This window comes from Mastomys coucha, unplaced genomic scaffold (assembly GCF_008632895.1).
Source record: "Mastomys coucha isolate ucsf_1 unplaced genomic scaffold, UCSF_Mcou_1 pScaffold22, whole genome shotgun sequence".
NCBI lineage: Eukaryota > Metazoa > Chordata > Mammalia > Rodentia > Muridae > Mastomys > Mastomys coucha.
Genome location: NW_022196905.1, coordinates 132,234,578 through 132,255,923, shown reverse-complemented (window position 1 = coordinate 132,255,923; position 21,346 = coordinate 132,234,578). Strand labels below are relative to the sequence as shown.

Sequence of the window (21,346 nt, the reverse complement as noted above, 5' to 3'; positions counted from 1 at the left end):
CAATGCTTAGAGTTTTCTAGCTTTAAGGAAAACAAACAAACAAAAAACCAAAAAACAAAAGACCGACTTTTTCTCCTAAACCCATTTACTAAAAGGAACCTTTGTAGAAAAACAAATGAGGATTTAAAACAAATTCCATTTAAAAATTATTTATTGAACATCTACTAAGCGTCTAGTCTCTTCAGAGGCTGGTCAAATCAAAGTTCCACGTTTTAACAGCAATGATTTTAATTCTGCTGGCATACAAAGTTTCTTCTCATTTATTCTAATATATGCTGGGAATGGACAAAACAGGAATAAAAAGGCAGTGCCTGAGTTAACTCTCTATATAAATTTAGGCTAATCATGTTGAGCTGGTTGTAAAAATCCTTAACTGAAAGTTTATAAAAATACACTCAACTTAATATTTTGCTTACACAATCACCCTAACCCTTAACGCTTGTATTCTCAGGACAAGATGTTCCATTTAATCAGTCTTCCTCCCATGAGAAAGTAAGAACTCTTTGTGGGCAGGGGCAGTGCTGAAGATTGCACCCAAGGGACCTGCATATGCTAGGCAGTCACTCCATTCCTAAGCCACATCATAGCCCACTCACAAGTAGAGTATTCTAGCAAATGCTCTACTGCTTAGGCACACCTCTAACCCCTCACCAGGGAGTTCAAGGTAAGAGCTGCACCATGCTCTGGGGTCACTTACACTATGTAAATGCTCTTAACTGAGCCACGCCCCTCACTGAGGGATTCCAGCTAAGCATCACACTCTCGGTCCAGCTAGGATAGGCTGGAAACTTCAAGCTGTTACCAATCAAGACAGAGTGGAAAGTGAGCAAGCACCTGCCCACCTCCCAGTCAACCTTCTCTGGCCTTGGCACTTCCTTAGCAGATCATGAGGCTGCTAGACCTAACTTGGCCATTCTCTTGTAACATGCTGGAGACTACAGGATAAATGACTCAGTGTGACTGGTTGTCCTTTTGTGGACCATCAGGACTTAGCCCCAATGTCAAACTGGAATGAAATCCAAGTTTTGTTCCAGCCTCTTTCAGTCCTTCACAAACCTGAGTGCTTGTGAACCAAGGCCATTTCAAGGATTAATTAATTTGGCTAATGATCAAGTACTAGGAGTCAGCTAAGTGAGTTGAGTCAGTTTTTGTAAGGAGGTGTATCACAACCTCCCAGATTAAATAAAAATTAAAAAAATTAATTCTTAATTTCACAGCAGACTGACTTTTCGTTTGGAACCACAGCTTAGAGCTGAGTAACCTTCACTCTTCATTTTGCTGTTTAGAATATTATAGGAGAACATGGGATTGGGGTTATCAACTAGGAAACAGAACCAGATAGAAAATAGAAAACTATTAGGACATTAGTATTATGGGATATCAAAATAATTTCCCAATCTTATGTTTGACCTGCAGTACTGGTGATGGCTTACCTTACCTATAACTTCAAGTTTGTTTTACAAAGTTTTAAGACAGGTATTTCAGACATAAAAAAAATATGAATAGCAAAATAAGAAACTTATTTAAAACTTACAGTAGTGTTCCCATTCTAAGAGCAAAGCCTAGATCTATGTTAGGAAAATTTTTCCAACAATGCTCATTGCCTCCAGTAGTAGTTGAAATAAAAATCTACTCTGATTTCTATGAAGTGATCTATTTATATCATTTAAGTTTGCCTCTCTGGTTCTATATTTCATACAATTCACAGGCCTAATGGGAAATACCTGCACATTTCTATTTCTTTGGAGACAGGCTGGCTGTGAACTTGTGATCTGTTTCAGCCTCCTAAGTGCTGGGATTAAAGGAATGTACCACCATGCCTGGCTCCCTTACAGATATACACATACACAGTTATGGGGGGGTTGTTTTGTTTTTGATAGGATCTCTTGCAGTTCAGGCTGGTCTCAATCTTGCTATGTCACAGAGGATGATCCCAAATTCCCGATCCTCTTGCCTCTACTTCCCAGGTGCTAGGTTTACAGGCACGTGCCACCACATCCTTTTCATGCAGTGTTGGGGATGGAACCACATTCCTAGTCCTTCTTCATACAGCCTTCTGAGAATTGCTCATAGTGGGACAAAGAAAATGGCTCTATGGCAAGCTTGCTGTCTTGAGTATCTCAGCATTGTCACTCCAGTGACAAAATTAGTCTTCCATGAGAATGGCAAGATGAGCCTGATTAAGTTCCCTTTTGATAAACGGATCAGCATTGCCTACTGGAAATAAGGTTGGCAATTCTAAGATAAAATCTTAAATCAACAAATATTCACAGCTATGAACCTTCAAACTGCCTCTTAAGCACAAATACACCAGAGACTGGGAGCAAAGATAGGCTCTTGCCATAAATCAAGCAAAAGCAAACCTTGCAATGCTCTGCAAACTGAGACAGCTCCCTTCCCTGCGAGACCTCCAGTGTTTCCTGGACAGTCCCTGTCTGTCTAAGCATAGAGGATTTATGAGTGGAAAAACAGAACTATGGTTCACAGAATTCATGGTTCACAGAATCTGGGCAAACTAGCTTTTCTAGTATACTCCCTGGCCTCTGTTGATTATATATCTCCCCCAAATATATTAACGGAGGTCCCTCAGTTCACCTCCAAGCCAGAGCCCGCCCATTCCCTTTGAGTGACAGAGACCAGGCAGCTTGGAAGGGGCATGTACAGTTATTCCACTTTAGTGTTCTACTGAGCTCTTTTCACAGACTTTTCTCGGTTTGTCAAGCACCAACTTAACAAGTTTCCTCCACACCCCTAGTTCTGAGACCTAATCGTGTTTATAACCACAGAAAATTACTCCAAAACTTAACTTTCTCCCCCCTCCCCAGTGATGGGCTCTGTTCAACGGACTGGAACACATTTACGAGGAATATAAAGAATGACAGAAGGAGTGAGGTACAAAGACACACCAACATTATGGCCTTACAAAATACATCGAGGTACTCAATGTTTACAGTTTGTAAGAAGTTGTACGTTTTTACTGTTTTTCTTTTTTTTTCAAGACAGGGTTTCTCTGTGCAGCCCTCGCTGTCCTGGAACTCACTCTGTAGACCAGGCTGGCCTCAAACTCAAAAATCCGCCTGCCTCTGCCTCCCAAGTGCTGGGATTAAAGGCGTGTGCCGCCACCGCCCGGCGTTTTTATTGTTTCTTTAGTATTCCCCACACTTGGGTTCTCCCGTGGATCATCTGGAGTTACGACTGAGCTCTTCTGGCAGTTTCTGGAACTTACTGCATGACTGGGACAGACCAAGGGAATTTCCTGTCCAAAGCAATGAGTACTATGAAGCTGGCCTCACATAAAGAGTTTATTTACAGTGTAACCTTTGCCAGGCGTCACACTCAGACTAGGTCTCACTCTGGAATCAATTCTGATGTATGTAAGGCATGGACTGCCCCACATATTCAACATGTCAGTCTCTCTACACACATTTAACAGCCTCACGTTTATGCCTTTAATATCAAGTGCTTTACATATAAAGTCTCACACATCTATGCTTAGCCTGCCAGGCTGAAGTAGAAAGTTCACAACTTGAAGAATCTGACTTTTGTCATAAAGTACATTTAAAAAGTCTTAAAGTTCCATCATGTCAACTGGCATGCTGATGGTTAACTAGTAAGCACTTAGGCTGTTTGTTAACTAGCCTGAGCACTAACGACAGATGTCAGCATGTTTGACCATGACACAGTAACACTGCTGAGCATCTAAGGAATTTGGATAACCACCTATAGTCTGCTTTCTAAGTAAAATGTATCTTCAGATGGCTGCCTCCAGGACATCCGTGGAAGATCTGAAGCCATGTCAGTGACTATCTAACAGTAAGATGTCTCAGTAAAATGGGAATCAAATGAGGGATGGGAGCACAGGTCTGTCTTAATTTCATTTAAGAACAAAGAGTAATGGCTGAAGTCCATCAGCATGTGGTTAATTGTCTGTGTATAAGCAGCCAACAGGGAAATGACCAAAGTCCTTTCTTGGGATCAAAACCAGTGTCTGGATGCTCTCCTGGAGTCCTGTACCTTATTTCAGTTGCTTTTTTTTTTTTTAAACAGGCCAGAGCTTTCACACAAAAGTCCACCATCAATATGACTCAGTCCTTTAGGAAGAACCTTAAAGCATCTCTCTACCTCCACCTCACTTCAGAAAGTGATTCAGGTGCAATCTTCAGAGTAGCTCTGCTGATTTTCAGCTAGGTGGATAGAATACTCACAGGCAGCACTAAGCAAACACCTCAGATGCTGCCAGAGATGTATGATTGGTCTAAGAAATATAGTCAAACAGGGACCAGTGATTGCTTGTAGGATTCTAGTTTGACTTGGAGCAGAGGCCACAGGTGCCAACCTGCTGCTATTGTGTCTCACCAACTTTTGCTGCTGGTCAGCAAACAACTGGTGCAACTTGTTTCTTGAGGGGAAATCTCAAACCATAATGTGGGGTGTCCATGTCAACAGTCTTCAAGTTTGTCTTTAGCTTATGTTTCTAGGGTTCTGTCGGGCTGTCCACACTATCTCAATGTTTCCTTGAATAAAGCTGTCTGTTCAAGCCCCCAACACCTGCTTAGTTTGACACTTGGGGTCTTCTGTATGTGTTACGTCTCTATCAAGAGCTTCTGGGAAGCCACCTGCAGAGATGACAGGAAAGGTTAAAGTCCCCTAACCTCACTACCTCACTTTAGTCTTTCATGAGAAATAGAAAAGACACCATGTGCTATTAAATACAATGGCACAACCAACCACACCAGTGTGGTGGTGAACTTCTCAGAGCAACAGGACATCTTAAGTTCCTGCCAGCTACTGATGACAGATGCTTCTACAAGTTTCTGGTTAACTGTGGGGAAAAAAATGCTCCCTTTAACTTTCCCTTTCTCTGAGAAATAAACAAAATAAAACAAACAAATTTAAAAACCCACTTTAAAAAAATCAAACAAAAGAACAAAAATCACATCTTTTGAACAGCATTAGCTAAGTGTTGAACAACTCAGCAAGTGCTCAAAACACCACTATTCAGCAGCTAACTGAAAAGAAAAGCACTCTGGCCAAGAACAAGAGCTTTGCTGTGGAATGATATTACACAAACAAAACTTCATAGTTAGTGTTCATAGTTGTCTTCTGTAAGTGGATGACAAGAATCATTTCTCATACTCTATGGTACTTACTTACTGATCCATATTTGCAGTCTCTGCAGGTAGCTAACCAAGCTTTTGTTTATACTTAGGACAAAAATAACATTGACACCAGAATACGTTATAGCATGGCCTATAGGTCTGAAGGTACCATAGTTCAGGTACTCACATGACTCACAGACTCTGTCACAAATATGATAGTGCTGTTAGAAGTCCATCCTAAGGAGTGCCTCGTGTGTTTAGTACTACATCCAGTGCTGTGCTGTCTGGAACATAACTATATTTCTTGACAACTGAAGCATCTTTTTGGGGGAGTGGAGATTGATAAAAGCTTCCAACACTGGATGATGAAGGATTAAAAGATGGTATACAATCAAGTGCTAATTTGTGGAGAGTGCATTTAGGAGTGCTAGAGTGCTTTAGGGATGTTGAAGAGGAAGAGAAGCATCTTGAATTGTTGCTATTTCAGTAGGACTGATCTCACTCATGAGGGCAGGCCCATCCATATTTGTTACAGTCCTTGGAACTGCAAACTGGTGCATATGCCCTTTTAGAAAGAGATAGAAATCTTTGGTTTGATTCTGACCAGCACAGTCCTAGATTTCTATAGCTTTGGCAGGCTACCAGTGATCAGATACACAGCTTTCTGGATATATAACTTGCTCCAGCAGCATGTCCCAATGTAGTTTTTGTACTATCTCTCTTCATTGAGAAATACAGGTTGTCTAATTAGGGTTTGTTTGCAGCAAGTGGCTTCTTAACTTCAGTATAATATTCACAGAGCTAATCTTGACTCATTAACTACATGGTGTGGTTGCTGGGAAGCAAACCTTAAAAGTATACCCATTACTAGAAAGGTTGACGGTTTACGGTGTGTGCTTTTATCTTGAGTGCAAGAATATCCACACGGCCAGCTTTCCCTTTTAAGGACTTTAAGAATTACAAGCCTACAGACTACCTGGAGGCAGGACAAGGTTGATGTAACTCTTAGGGATCCTGAAGTGTGACTTCTCAAACAATTTGATGGTGCTATTACTTTTCCCTCGATGGACACATAGGTCTGACATAAAAGGGGTGGGGGAATGGCTTGATGACACACTCCTGCTTTACACACAACTTTTCAGGAATGCTCCAAAGGCATCCAGAGAGGCTGGGCTGTATTCTGACGCTCTCTCTCTGGCATGGATTCTATGGTGCAGCGTGAGGGTCGAGCTCCGGGTGAAGGCCTTGCCACACTTAGTGCACTTGTAGGGCTTTTCTCGGGTGTGAATTCTCCGATGCAAAATAAGGTATGAGTTTCGGTTGAAAGCTTTTCCACATTCGCTACATTCATAGGGCTTCTCCCCTGTGTGGATTCTCTGGTGCTTCGTGAGGTCTGAGCTCTGGCTGAAGGCTTTGCCACACTCATTACATTCATAGGGCTTCTCTCCAGAGTGGATGCGCTGGTGCAGGATGAGATTTGAGCTATGACTGAAGGCTTTGCCACACTCGTTACATTCATGAGGTTTCTCTCCTGTGTGGATTCGCTGATGAAGGACAAGGTTTGAATTGAGACTGAAGGCTTTGCCACACTCATTACATTCGTAGGGTTTCTCTCCAGTGTGGATGATTTTATGGCGGATAAGGCTTGAGCTTCTTGTGAAACACTTCCCACACTCATCACACCTATGAGTCTTTGCTCCCGATGGAGCCTCTTCCGGGGTGTTATTAAAGTTGGCACTCAGGCTGAAGCTTCTTCCCAAGCCTTTGCCCTTCTCCCTGGGGCCCCTCTCTCCTGTGCTGGGCTTTTTTTCCTTGGCTGTAAGTGGCCCAGGCTCTTTCTTCTCTTTGCCAGTTTTCTCTTCAGGACTTTTCTGTTGCCTTTCGGCTATTCTGCCCTGCTGTTCCCGTTTCTCTCCAAATTCCTTCTGGAATCTTCCTGCTATCTCCCCATGTGAAGTGGAATCTTCTTTGATTTCAGCCTTTGAGGTTGACTCATTCCCATTCCTGTTTTCAGAACCTGACATGATAAATAGAAAATACAAGTAACATCATTTTCTTTGAATTCAGGTGTTCATACAGTGACATTTTCTTTCTTTCTTTTTTTTTTTTTCTGAGACAGGGTTTCTGTATATAGCACTGGCTATCCTGGAACTCACTCTATAGATCAGGATGGACTTGAACTCAGAACTCCACCAGCCTCTGCCTCTCAAGTGCTAGGATTAAAAGTGTGCGCCATCACTGTCTGGCAGAAGAGAGGCCAGTGACATTTCATAGAATTAAAGATAAAAGTAGAAAAGGGGAAAAATTTAACAACACTGGGAAGAAGAGCTGGGATGGAAGTGGAAAAAAAATCATGGTATTGGTAAAGAGCACAAAGAAGGTTAGGCAGAGTGGTACATTCATAGTGGTACACATCCAGCATTCAATAGTTGAGGCAGGAGAACCACCAGTGATGGACCAGTTTGGGCTACATAGTGAGATCCATCTCAAAAGAAAACAACAAGAGTCAAAAGAATTACAATAAACAAGCATGGTGGGACTTGAACAGAGAAAGTTACGGACAGACGGAGAGCATAAGGAATTGAGAGGCTTCAGGGGTTGTTTTATTATATGGTCACCTGATAACTAATTTGAAAGAAAACATATTTAACAAGTCACAGCTCGGCATGTGGTGCTTGCCTGTAATCAGCACTCTGGAGGCAGAGGCAGGCAGATCTGAGCTCAAGGCCAGTTTGCTCTATATGGACTTCCAGGACAGCCAGGGCTACAGAGAGACTCAGTCAAGAAAAAAAAGCAGTCCCACTAAAGGTCTAATTCCAGCATGAGAGGAACAGGAAGGCAGTTCTCCATAAGTTCAAGACTAGCCAGAGCTACACAATGAAACCTTGTTACAAAAATAAATGCAGTAAGAAATAAGTCATGTTGCATTTCCAGCAAATACTTGTATGTCTTACAAAAAGAGATCAGGTAAGTGCTCTGAGGAACTGGTTAGTGCTGTTAGCAGAAGGGAGAAAGAGCAGACCCTCCCAGTTCTGTCCTATTTTATCAACAGGGGCATAGTTAGCAGGTAACAAGGAGTCCCCTGCACCTGGTATTATAGGGCCCCTGGACACAGGAAGCAGTTTTCCTTTACCAAGTACAGCATAGAATGGCCTGAGCTCATGTAACAGGGAAGTGATGAAGGAGCTATCTGGGGATTCATTACCAAAATGGATGAAATCTTCACCAACTGACAGTTGAGGCTTACAGGAAAGAAACAATTCTTGAGACTGTAATCAGAAGTACCAGCAAACAATGTAGAGTTAATCTCTGCATTTTAGCAACCAGCATATTAAAATACTGAAGTTTAAATTTTATTGTACACTGCTATACCCCATTGAAGAAAAAAACAAAACAAACAAACATACAAACAACCCCCCAAAAACCTCCTGGGTATGATGGTGCATGCCTTTGATCTCAGCGCTTGGAAGCCAGAGGCAGTTGGATCTCTGTGAGTTCAAGGCCAGCTTCATCTAAAAATGAAATTGAACCCCATCTCAAAAACAAACAAAAAAACTCAACAATTAAAAAAATTTTTTGTGTGTGTATGGGTGTTTTGCCTGAAGATATATGTATATGTACCATGCCTGGTGTCTGTAGAGGTCAGAAGAGGGCACTGGATCTCCTGGATCTGGAGTTACAGATGGTTATGACATAACAAGTTGGTGTTGGGAATTGGACATGGGTCCATTGGAAGAGCAGTCAGTGGTCTTCACTACTGAGCCATCTCTTATGCCCTTAAACAAAACCTTGAAACATTTATTTATTCACTTAGTAGTGTGTGTGTGTGTGTGTGTGTGCGCGAGCACGCGCACAAACCATGATGCATCTGTGGAGGCTGGAATACAACCCATGAGACTAGACGCCCTGGGACAAACTGAGTGCTGGGTTGGCAGCAAGTGTCTATACCTACTGAACCATCTCACAGGCCCTGCATTTTGCTTTTAAGTGAAGACTCCAAGAGGGTCTGCTCCATCCCATTCAGTAGGCTCCTGAATGCTCTGACTAGAGGAACTAATCTTTGACATATGGATGGGATCATCATAACCATTCAGCCAACTGCAGAGAAGAGAAAGCTGCTCAACCTCTTTTGAATTCCAAACAAAGGTCCTTGACCTGCTAGACAGTTCTTTAGAGTGTTTATTCCATCTGTTTTTTTTTCCTTCAAAGCTTACAGCAGTGATAGCTTAGAAGTGAAGACCAGTTTTTTATCTCTATTCAGTGTAAAATACAAGTACCTAAAAAACATCCTCCCTCTTAGGCCTCCTTCTAAACCAAACTCCAGCTTCTCCACGCCTATGGTGTTCATCCTCCCTCTGCCTACCCAAGGTGGAGTAATTCTTTGCTATGAAATTTTATACTACTGCACACATCTTTGGGCTTCCTAGGACTTAAGATCTAGGAGAGACCCATGCAACAGTTTCATTAGCTGGGTAAGATGCCCTTTGAATTACTTCATTCTTCTTATACTCTCAGCACTAAGAGTTCTTCATAAAAGATCACCATTGGGTTTGGACCTGGGAACGAAGTGCAAGCGCACTGAGCAATCTCTAACAGGATAAAGACAGACATCCAAGGAGGATGGATATCTTGCTAGGTTTAGGAACATGGTTAAAAAAAAAGGGGCGGGGGGGAGGGAAGGGGATGGAATTGGACTGGTGGCCAGTTTGCCTGGCTATCTCTACTAGGGAAAAGAGATTACCTCTCTGACAGAGGCAAATTGAAGTATAATGCACCAGAGCAAAGGAATGGTTGGAGAGCTGAGAGAGACTCAGAGCAGAAGATCTGATTTCAAAGAGCAGAAATTACCTAGTTATACCAAACCTGCCAGGAATCAGGGAGTTGGAGTACTATGCCTTTGAAACTCAACAAACACAAATGGTTTCCCTTACTAACCAGCACAGAAGCAAAAAAAAAAAATCTTAGCAGACAGGAATTCTGCATCAGTCTTACCCTGGGAAAACACATTCCCCAAATTCATCTGCCTGCTGTCCCTATTGAGATTCCTCCGAGCCAGGTTCTGACATCCCCATTCCTCCAGGATGAGGGACACGGCCATATCCTCGATCTTCACCATTGCCTGAAATAACAGGAGATCCCCATACTCAGCTCCCTGTAGCATCAGGGAAAGTCCTACTGCCCAAACCTGAGGTCAAAGACAGAGCTGAGGGCAGAACTGTGGGACACTAAGAGAGAATCTGTGACCAACTCTGACAGACTGAGGGGTTACGGTGGAAAAACCCTAACACTGAGGGGAGTGGGCTTTTCTGTGGGCTGGGCACCACGAGCAAGTGACCTGATGAGGTTCACAAAAGATGCTCCAGAATGGGGCAAATCCAGGGTCTCAGGAGGGAAGAGGGGCCCATGGCTCACCTGGGAATCTGCGGTCAATAGTGCAGATGCCATCGCCTGGTCTCTGGGATTCCCCTCATGATGAGGGGCAGGAACGTGGGTGGCAGGGAGAGCTGAGAAGGAGAAAGGGGCTGTGAGTAAAACTGGCTCTTCTCTGAGCCTCCCTCAGTGAAGAGCCCCGGCATTCTCCTTTCTACACCAGCATATTTACTATTTGATATTTAGCTACTTAAAAGATAGCTGCATAGGATCCTGCTGACAGGAAGCAAGCCTTAAGCTTCCTCAAGACCACTAGTCTTAAACTGGAACCTCATGGAGCTCATAAAAAGGTCCTTAAAATCACCAGGTCCAACTTTAGAAGGAGAAAACTGAGGCCCTAAATTTGCTGCTGACTGTGTACTGTCAGTTTAGAATGCTAGGTTACTATTCTCAGCTTTAGGGTCAGTAGCCCCGAGGCCAGCTTGTACTTTACCCCAGCGCAGGAACTCCCTTTTCTGCCTTCTCTTGTGAATAACACATCTTAAAGCTCACAGAACACTGAGAGTGACAGGGAAGAAGGGGAGCTTCATACTTAGTACATTTCTGCCATTCTGACCCTTGTTTCCTTGTTTGGTCACAGTTACAGTTTGATAAAACACACGCTGGTTCAAATGCTGACGAGACATGCACATGTAGAAAGGTACGGGTCAACACACAAAAGGCAGCAATAACACTGCAAATGACTACCAACCACATGCAAGGAGTAACGGGAATAAACAAATGCACTGTAAAATTAAAATTTCTCCCTTTTCTTCCTTTGCCAAGCATCTTAGATTTGGAAATTTAACTGATAGACAGAAGATGGGTCCGAGCTACCGAAAACCACAGAAACAGACCACTTAATCACTGCTTCTTCTACCTGTTACTACCTGTGAGGCAAAACACAGACAAGAAGAACACCCTAGCACTCAGGCCTCCTCAGAGTTAGGAAACAAGATAGAATAAGACAGAGGGGAAATTGAGAATAAATCTATTCAATAACAATTTTGAAAATAACAACTCTATTTGCAGTCTCTAAAACCATTACCCTAACTACCTGAAGCAACAATCTGGGGCTTAGATCCTGAGTGTCTTCTCCAGCTGACACCCAATGATACCACTGTAACTTCTGCTTGTGGAGAAGGAAATCGACACAGGTGGAGTTAAACCTATATAGTAGCTGTATGTGTCTGCTGGCTGTCTTCCAGGGTGCCTGGGAGAGAGAATGCTACTTTAAGCTCTCTCCTCTAATATTCCTCTTCTAAATGACCTCACAAATAAAAGACACTGACAAAGGAACATACTTTAACTTTTCTGTAACTCTTTAACAAACTTAAAAAGAAAATAGACTCTGTGTGTGTGTGTGTGTGTGTGTGTGTGTGTGTGTGTGTGTGTATGTCTGTCTGTCTGTCTGTCTGTCTGCCCGTCTGTCTATTTATCTGTGTACTGGAGTCTAAAAAAAGGAGTTATAGGCAGATGTGAGTAGCCGGACATAGGTGAACTCTGGTTCTTTATAAGAACAGCAAGATCTCAATTGCTGAGCCTTTTGGCAATTGTTCCGATATGTTATGTAGTTGCTTTATTTTAAATTCTGATAAAATTATTGTCTATTTCTGTAAAGTGGTTGGAGAACTGACCTAATGCAACAGATTTTTATAGAAATAAAACCCAAAACACTACTTTTCTTATTTCCTCAGTGTAAAAGGGGAATCATTCTCACTTTCCTCCTTTGGAAGACTGAAGAGAATGGTATAAAATATCTTATGCCAGGAGGTGGTGGTGAACACTTTTATTCCCAGCACTCCGGAGGCCAAGGCAGGTAGATCTCTGAGTTCAAGGCCAGCCTGGTCTACAGAGTGAGTTCCAGGACAGCCAGGGGGCTACACAGAGAGACTCTGTCTTGAAAGAAACCAAAAACCAAATATACATATGAAAGCTTTAGGAAGACTTATGACTCCTAAAAAATTATTTAAGAAATGCTAACTAATGCTGGGTGATGGTGGCAAATGCCTTTAATCCTAGCACTTGGGAGGCAGTGGCAGGCAGATTTCTGAGTTTGAGGCCAGCCTGGTCTACAGAGTGACTTCCAGGACAGCCAGGGCTATACAGAGAAACCCTGTCTCAAAAAATCAAAAAACCAAACCAAACCAAACCAAACCAACCAAACAGACAAGAAATGCTAACTAAAGCATTTCAAAACCCAGGCTGAAGCTAGGCCTGGTGGTATGCACCTATAATTCTAGTACTCAGGAAGCTGAGGCAGGAAGACTGAGTTTGAAGCCAGCCTTGGGCTATACAGCAAGATCTTGTGTCAAAACAAACCATTTGAGCTGGAAACAATATACTACTTGTTCTAATGCCCTATACTCAGAACTCTGCTGGACACCTGGACTGCACATAGTTTAACACATGAGGTAATGTTCAGTGAGTACATGGTGCACAGTTCACTCACCTCCACAGTAAACACTCAGCTAGGATTGCTCTCTGACCATATAACAAACAAGCATGCTGCTTTGTGGAGTTAGCTGGTAACACAGAACAGTATACCTCTCTCTATCTTGGATCATTTACTTCCCTACCTCTTTTTTGGAGGTATGGGGCAAGGTATCATCCCTTCACTGACCTGGACTGCCTGGACTGACCTCACACTTGCTGTGTGGATCAGGATGACCTTGAAATTCTGAACCTCTTGTCACCATGTCCTGAGTTTGCCTTTTTGTTTTGCTTTTGAGTCAGGGCTTTACTAAGTGTCCATGGCTATCCTGGAACTCACTATGCATACTAGGCTGTCCTTGAACTCAGGAGACCCACCTGCTTTTGCTCAGAATGCTGGGATTACAGGACTGTATCTCTATGCCTCATTTTATGCAGTGTTGGGATGGGATGGGCACAGTAGCGAGCACCTACCAACTAAGTCACCTTTAACCTGAACATTTACCTCCTTTCCACAAGTGAACCAGCTTCTTACCTCGGGATAAGAGACAAGGCTTCCTAGAGGAATGCTTGAAATGAGACTGGGCAGCTTCATGATGGTCAAAGCTTGAGGACTCCTGAACTGGATCCAGAGGCACCACACCCCTGGCAAGCATCTCAGGCCCATGAACCTGACCTGGGACCTGAGGGGAGAAAAGATTTTCTAGGTAAAACTTCTAACTGGTCTTGAGCTCATAATCCTCCAGCTGTAGCACGTCAAGTGCTAGGATTAGAGGCATGAAGCACTATGTCTGGTCCAGCAAGTCACTTTTAAATTAGGAATTAGAAATATTAAAGAAAAGCCTCTAAGTATTCCAGTGGATGCTGAAAGGAGGAACCCCCCACACACACACTCATCCTTTCTATGGTCAACCACAGAATCCTGAGCCTCAAAATACTATGCACATGCTCTAGGACAGAGTGAGCTATATTGCCACGCCCCCAGAACTCTTTGAAAGAGCGCAGGAGAGCAATAGGCAAGAACAGCTGTCCCAAACACTCCCCACACTCCCTTCTGAGCCTACTCCTAAGTCAGTGTCCTTCTTACACATGGTATCTCTTTTTACCTGCTGTCCCGATAGATCAAGTTCCAAGTCTTCTAGAAGAGTCACGGCCTCCTCTCCACTGTCAGGCCGGTACTCCTGCAGCCAGACTTGCAGCTCTTTAGGCAGGATGGACAGGAACTGCTCCAGTACTAACAGCTCCAAGATTTGTTCCTTGCTGTTGACTTCTGGTCGAAGCCATTGATGACAAAGTTCCTTTAGTCGATTCAAAGCTTCTCGAGGCCCAAAAGTGTTCTGGTAACAGAAGCGCCTGAAGCGTTGGCGGAATACCTCTGGGTCGGGTGGTGGTGTCTCCTGAAGGCTAGAGTCCTGCCCCCACATGTGGTCTTCTTCATCTTCTTCTTCTACCTTCACAATGACTATACCATCTTTCTCCTGTGCAGCCTGTGGGGATAGACCCGTGGCTTCCCTTGACTCAGCAGTCATCATTCAGGCTCAGTGAACTGGTGGGGTCCAAGAGGGTCAGGTCCTAGCAACTGTCTTCTATTGGTTCCTGCACTATTCCTGAAGTTAAAAAAAAGAGATAGGGGGTTAAGAATTAATGGAAATTGACCAGAAAGCAGAAAAAAGTGGGTCCCTGAGCTCAAAGTCCTGTCACTCTAGCATTCTCTGCAGGCTCTAGGTTAGTGAAGGACCAAAGCAGACAGCACCTGAGGAACAAACACCCAAGACAGTCTTCTGGCCCCTGTATGCACCCACACATACATGAGAATGTGCACATGTGGGGCACATACAAAGTGACCCGTGCTACTAATCCTTCATACAAATTAAGACGCTTAAGAATGCCTCTAAACGAATGCCTGTAAAAGCCGGGCAGTGGTGGCGCACGCCTTTGATCCCAGCATTTGGGAGGCAGAGGCAGGTGAATTTCTGAGTTCGAGGCCAGCCTGATCTACAGAGTAAGTTCCAGGACAGCTGGGGCTACACAGAGAAACCTTGTCTCAAAAAACCAACCCCCCCACCCCCCAAAAAAGAATGCCTCTAAAAATAAAGGAGAAAAGCACTATAGAGCTGTACTAGCCTTGACGTCACTTCTAATATTAACTTGGAACTATGGTGCTGGAGAGACGCCTCTGTAGCTCGAGTACCTGCTGTGCCATCATGAGGACTGGGTTTAAATTTTGGCACCCATATCATAAGATGTGAGTGGTGGGCTGGCGAGATGGCTCAGAAGAGCACTGACTGCTCTTCCGAAGGCCCTGAGTTCAAATCCTAGCAACTACACGGTGGCTCACAACCACTTGTTTTTTCTCTCCTATCCAGTGTTAGGTGGCTGAAAGGGTGAAAAAGGTGTGGAAGAAAAAGAACCCACAAAGTAGCCAAAGTCTAGCTTTCAGCAGTAATTTTATTTTAGATGATATTTATGTGTACTCCTACACGCACATACCACAGAGAGCTACTGGAGGTTAGAGGTCAACTTTTGAGATTTTCCTACCATGTGGGTCTGGAGGACTGGCCTCAGGTGCCAAGGCACTCGCCCTCAGTGCTCAGTGGCAGTGCAGACAGTCTCCCCATCTGCTCTTGTTTTCAGTTGTTCCAGTTCAGTGATTTCTTTCCATCCCAATACACACATATAAAGGCCAGTGCAGCATTGCTCTGAGGTGATTCTGGTTCCCCTCAGTTACTGTCAATGAATCTCTGATACACACTACTTCAGCATTCAAGGGTTCCCACCTTCAGGACACATTACTCTGTTCAAGCCTGCTGCATGCTTCCTGTTGGTGGTGAATCCCTTTATTTCTAGTTATCTGAACCCAAGCATGGGCCATGACCAGCGGACCTCACTCTTGCCGTGAATAACTCTCACTCCATTTATTAACTCTGTCGGTGAATGTTTTACTCACCCTTCAAGATGTACATTGCCTTCTGATTAGTCTAGCTTAAACAGGAGATGTGGAATTGAACCACTCCTGCTATTTCAGTTACCCCTCCACTCTCTTCTTGAACAGTAAGTAGCTCGGGGAGACATTCCTCTAGTATCTCACCTACACAGGCTTCAATTAATACCTTGCCTTCTTTGACTCTCCCTCCTCATATGCACTGAGTCTCCAAAAACCAGAGTGAATTGTTTAAGACAGGGTCATATTATGTAGCCCTGGCAGGCCTCCAACTTACTAGTAGCTGAGGATGAGCTGTAGCTTCTGATCCTCCTCCCTCTACCTCCCGAGTGCTGAGAGTCCAGGAGTGAGCCAGCACACCTGTGTGTGCAGTGCTGGGGTGGAACCCAGGGCTTCATGGATGCTAGACAAGCACTCTGCCCACTGATATATCCACAACATCCTGAGTAAAGTAACTTTGTTTATATTTACTGTCCAATCTGAGCTCAAGACTGACTTCTTAGTTCTCCACCTCTATTCTCTCCCTATCCACACACAACCTACTTGCTAGCTTATTCTGATTATTTCTCCTAAAACATTACAGCCTCAGCCAGTGGGTTCCACTTCGTTTCCACTTTCCCTTCAAGCTTCATTTCCCATCACTCCAAATACTTCCCCACTCAGCAATATGACTCCAAACCCAGCACCTCAGTCATGCTCTGCCTTGGCAAACCTAAGCTAAAGGGCTGCGTGTCCATCAATGCTCAAGAACATTATAGAAGGAGAGTCAGATCCAACATTTGCAGGTGCCAAATAATACATTCAGCACTTCACTGGACCACATACCAACAGTCTTACGAGGTGCCTTAGGGATTATCATCTTGCTTTGTAATGTTAAAACTGCAGTTGACAGACAGTAAATTATTTACCTAAGCTCTCAGAGCAAGTAAATGCTAGACCAGATCCGAAACTAAACTGCCATATCTCAGGGCAAGCTCTTTTTTTAATTTGTTTTTCTTTTCCCAGTATGAGTGTAGTGTGTTTGTGTGTGGAGGCCAGAGGTTGACACTGGGTGTCTTTCTTGATTATTTTCTACCTTACCGAGGCAGTGTCTCTCACTTTAACTCAGAGCATGCTGACTGAGCTAAGCTAGCTGGTCAGCTCGCTCTAGGGATCCTGTCTCCGTTTTCTTAAGGCTGAGGTTATAGGTGCATCTGGCTGAGCTAAGCTAGCTGGTCAGCTCACTCTGGGGATCCTGTCTCCGTTTTCTTAAGGCTGAGGTTATAGGTGCGGGGACCCTGTCTCCGTTTTCTTAAGGCTGAGGTTATAGGTGCATCTGGCTGAGCTAAGCTAGCTGGTCAGCTCACCGTGGGATCCTGTCTCTGTTTTCTTAAGGCTGAGGTTATAGGTGCATCTGGCTTTTTACAAGGGTGCTGGGGATCCAAACCCAGATCCTCATGCTTGTGTACCAAACACTTTACCAACTGTGCCATCGTATTATTACCATAATTATTTGGCCTGATGCATGCCATGCAAGTGCTCTACCTTTGAGCTAACTCCCTACCTAAACTTTTTTTTTTAAAAAATAGATCTATTTATTATATATGTAAGTACACTGTAGCTGTCTTCAGACACCCTAGAAGAGGGCATCAGATCTCATTACAGATGGTTGTGAACCACCATGTGGTTGCTGGGATTTGAACTCAGGACCTTTGGAAGAGCAGTGGGTGCTCTTAACCACCAAACCATCTCTCCAGCCCTAAACATTCTTTTAAGAAAAATGTATGACGAAAGCTCAAAAGTTCAAGATTTGTTTAGATTACAAAGTGAGTTCAAGGCCAACCTGGACAACTTAGTGAGACCCTGGCTAAAATGAAAATATGAGCCAGGTGTAGTAGCACAAACTTATAATCCCAGCACTTGGAAGGTAGAAGCAGGAAGATGAGGCGCTCACTGCCATAGATGTCTATAAAAGACATCTTAAAAGCCAAAATCAAATCAAAACAACCAACAAAACCCCCAAACATCAACAATTCAAATACAAAATGCAAAAAAGCCCAGGGATGTTGTTCAGTGGCAGAGTGCATAAAGTCTAAGGCCCTGGCTTGAGTCAAACAACACTTGATTGAATTTACCAAGTTACTACTTTTTCGTGTGTGAATGTGTGTGTTCAATGTTTCTTAAATTAAGCAAATTAGCTTATAAAACTCTGAAAAAAGTTTCTGGCACTTAGTAGGCTCTGGGGAAGTCTTACTTTTTAAAAATGAACTTAAGGGTTCCATGACATAGCTCAGTTGCAGCACTTGCCTAGCATACATAAAGCCCTAGGTTCAACCTCAGTACAGCAAGACAGAAAACACAAACAAGTCAGGTGTGGTGGAGCACGTCTGTATTCCAGGCACCTTAGAGGTGGAGGCAGGGGTATCTAGACTGTAGAGTCAGTCTTGGCTACATGTGAATTCAAGGCTTAACAGGGCTACTTGAGGTCAGAAAATAGGACAAAAAAAATGTGAAAAGTAAATTCAAGAGATATAATTGTACATTACAATTTTCAGCCTGCTTAAAAGATTAGCAATGGAAGAAATCCTGTAACAGCAAAGGCATCATGGGCTGGAACAAATGAATTATGTCCCCTGCAAATAAGTCACACATCTCTGAGTGGTTTCCAGTATTCTTATTAGCAATGGAGTAGGGACAGAGGAAGAGAGGCAGAAAACCACCTTTTGGGTCCCTCTAAAACGAAACACATTCTGACATATCATCTCCTTTAGAAAAGATCACTGTCCAGCAACCACACCTTACCAAAGAAAAAATAAATGACTTCTGACAAGAAAAGACTCCAGATTCCGGGCTCCAAGCGCGGTGTACTTCAAAGGATGCTTTCTCAGAATCCAGGCTTTCTTCTATGGCACAGTCTGGCAAGTTTAAGTAAATGATCCTTTACTCCCCTCTTCAACAGAGAAATAAAATGCTTTATAATATGAAAAAGCTAGTCTCAAAAGATAGCTAGTGGCCTAGTATTGTGGAAAGTGCCTCTAATCCCAGCACTCTGGAAGCAGTGGCTAGAATTCCAAGGTCAGTCAGAACTACAGAGACCTCTCCAATCCTTTTTTAAAGCTATCTAAAGGATATCAATACCATCACAGAATGAAAAACTAAGATTTAAGACTTAGTACACTGGCCTGGTTGTATCTATATACAGTATAAAGCACTTGAAAAATTTCCAAATGGAGACAGTAAGTAGAGAATCAAAAGAAAATAGTATTCAGTAGCAGGTGTTTCTGTAAGTTAACAAAGATGAACCTAAATAAAATAACAAGAATCTGTGTAGTAACTGAAACCTAAAAAAACCATCTGGGTAATTCTTGTAATAAAGCTATTTTCCCACATTTGGCCAACCTTTTCTAGTAACTTCACTTGTTGATGTGGTTACAATGAATTCTTCATAATTCCAACAAGTATTTATTGACTGCCTTCAATCCGCCTAGCACTGCCCTGTACAATAAATGCTTTCTTTGGTCCCAGGCCATGGAACAGCCACTCTCTATAATCAGTGTGTGTGTGTGTGTGTGTGTGTGTGTGTGTGTGTGTGTGTGTGTAGTCTGTAGAGAAGGGAGGGGAAGGGAGAACTTCAAATTAAATGAGCTGCTTTTTTTTTTTTAAATTACATTTACCAAATCCACTCCAAGTCTGAAGAACCTTTTTGAGCAGAGGTAGTTAATTTTATGGATAATAAAACTGACAGTTGGCAAACGTCTTGTCTCATCTAAGGTCATTAAGCTGATCAGTCTCCTACTGGCCCAGTGTGATTTCTCCCAGATACCCTTCATGTCTCACCCATTGCAATCAAGCAAGGTGAACTAACACTCCAAATAATCTCCCAGATAGCGCATTTAAACAGGCTCAAACCAGCAAGAGCTTTTGAAGCATTGCATAAAGCTGACAGCCGGCCGTTAATTTCTACTCGATCTTTTAACCAGTGTCAAGCTTCCAGCGCTTTTGCTCAGCGTTGGGAGATAGAGACAGAAAAGCAGGTGATCTGGAAATGTTTTCGGAAGCTTAAAACATGTACAGAGCTCAAGGTCTTCCGCGTCGTTCGTTTCAAGATCCTCAAGGACCCAGGACGCGGACGGGACCCGGGGACGAGAAGGACAGCAATAAAACGAAAACCACACGAAACACTTTCCCCTGAAACCACAGCAAATGGCGACAGGAGGAGGGGGAGAATCCAGACATGGGGATCACGTCCATTTGTGATCTTGTCCTCAGAAATGTTACACAAAGATGATGACATGAGAGGGTTCCCCACTGACCCCAGAGATTCGAGCATCGCCGGGACCCCGCTGGGCTCCTCTCCAAGCCCCCCGGGTGGTCACACGGCCCACCCTCGCGGCCTGCCCGTCTTCCGAGAGTCCGCCATGAGACTCACCGTGAGTCTCCGGAGCGGCCTGAGGACGACGGGCGAGCAAGCACGGCTGACTCCGGGTTCAACCCGGCCGAAGGGCACTGCACACAGACCTAGGCCCTCCCAACACCTCGCCACAGACACAATGAGTCACAAAGACCGGAAGTATGTCAGCATCTCATCTTCCGGGACCGAGCTGAGCTTCCGAGTCCTCTCTAGGAACGCGGGAGGACTTTTCATCTCGGTTTCCGAATCTCTTACCCGGAGTCTCCCCACCCAACACACTCCCAGCCCAAGTCCCCGATTGCCTGTCTTCAGTTCCAGAGGTGACAGATAGAGATAAAGTGATCCTATTTAGGGTGTTCAGTTTTTTTTTTCCTGATGTAATGTTCTTTAGCTCTATATTTGTTACTTTCTCCCCGTCTTTTCCATCTTGGGCAGTAATTACAGTTATTATCAAGCAGTAATAATAGTAATTGTATGTCTGTGGCAGAGGAACTGAAGCAAGGGTGTAAATAGAGGTAGATCAAAGCCAAGCCAGGGGTGGCTGGCTTCACAAGTCAGGCCTGGTGAGGTGTGCCTGGTGAGGAGTGCATGGTGTTTCCAAATATTTGGCCCATGGACAAATGACTATCTTTCGGTAAACAAGTTACTTACATGGGTTCTGAGAGCTATGCTCATGTAGAGTATGCTATTATAGCACTTTACAAGCATTTTTCAGAGGAATCACAGACACTCAACAATTACTGCCGTTATCTCTTTGCCTTGTGGGAAATACAGAAATGAGGTTCCATCTTATAGAAGGCTCTACATCCAAGGCAAGTTCACAAGAGAGAGACCATACAGCATGGGGGAGGTAACTTCATTAAAAAAAATACTCCAAAACTGTTGAAGAGATGAAAAGTCCTCCAAAACTAAAAAGCAATTGCATTATTGTTTTTTTATTAATTAACTACTTAATTCACTTTACATCTTAATATCAACCCCCTTCCTCCCAGTGATAGGCCATTTCTCCGCCAGTGAAATGAGCCAATTCAGGCCAGATTATATTATGTTAAAGGCAGATTAGATTATATTAAA

General features: G+C 43.5%; 1 protein-coding gene across 2 annotated transcripts; it reads right to left on the bottom strand.

Moving 5' to 3' along the window:
- Window positions 1-133: 133 nt before the first annotated feature.
- Zkscan1 (zinc finger with KRAB and SCAN domains 1) lies at window positions 134-20,423 on the bottom strand. 2 transcript variants are annotated; one of them, XM_031338435.1, is made up of 6 exons: window positions 20,291-20,423; window positions 14,048-14,548; window positions 13,477-13,624; window positions 10,512-10,603; window positions 10,092-10,218; window positions 134-7,116 (listed from the first exon to the last, which is right to left on the bottom strand). In XM_031338435.1, the coding sequence occupies exons 2-6, from the start codon at window positions 14,471-14,473 to the stop codon at window positions 6,224-6,226; spliced, it is 1,686 nt and encodes a 561-aa protein (XP_031194295.1). In that variant the 5' UTR covers window positions 14,474-14,548; window positions 20,291-20,423; the 3' UTR covers window positions 134-6,223. The 2 variants fall into 2 exon arrangements, with proteins under 2 accessions (XP_031194295.1, XP_031194296.1); XM_031338436.1 differs by lacking the exons at window positions 10,092-10,218; window positions 10,512-10,603.
- Window positions 20,424-21,346: the final 923 nt, after the last annotated feature.

What these genes read in the sequence shown, in the direction of transcription:
- Zkscan1 (XM_031338435.1), bottom strand. Translation starts at nt 14,473, where the DNA reads ATGATGACTGCTGAGTCAAGGGAAGCCACGGGTCTATCCCCACAGGCT. An exon ending in TATTGACCGCAGATTCCCAG is followed by an intron (nt 10,219 to 10,511) that starts GTGAGCCATGGG and finishes CTGTTATTTCAG; the next exon opens with GCAATGGTGAAGATCGAGGA. An exon ending in GGGGAATGTGTTTTCCCAGG is followed by an intron (nt 7,117 to 10,091) that starts GTAAGACTGATG and finishes TTATCATGTCAG; the next exon opens with GTTCTGAAAACAGGAATGGG.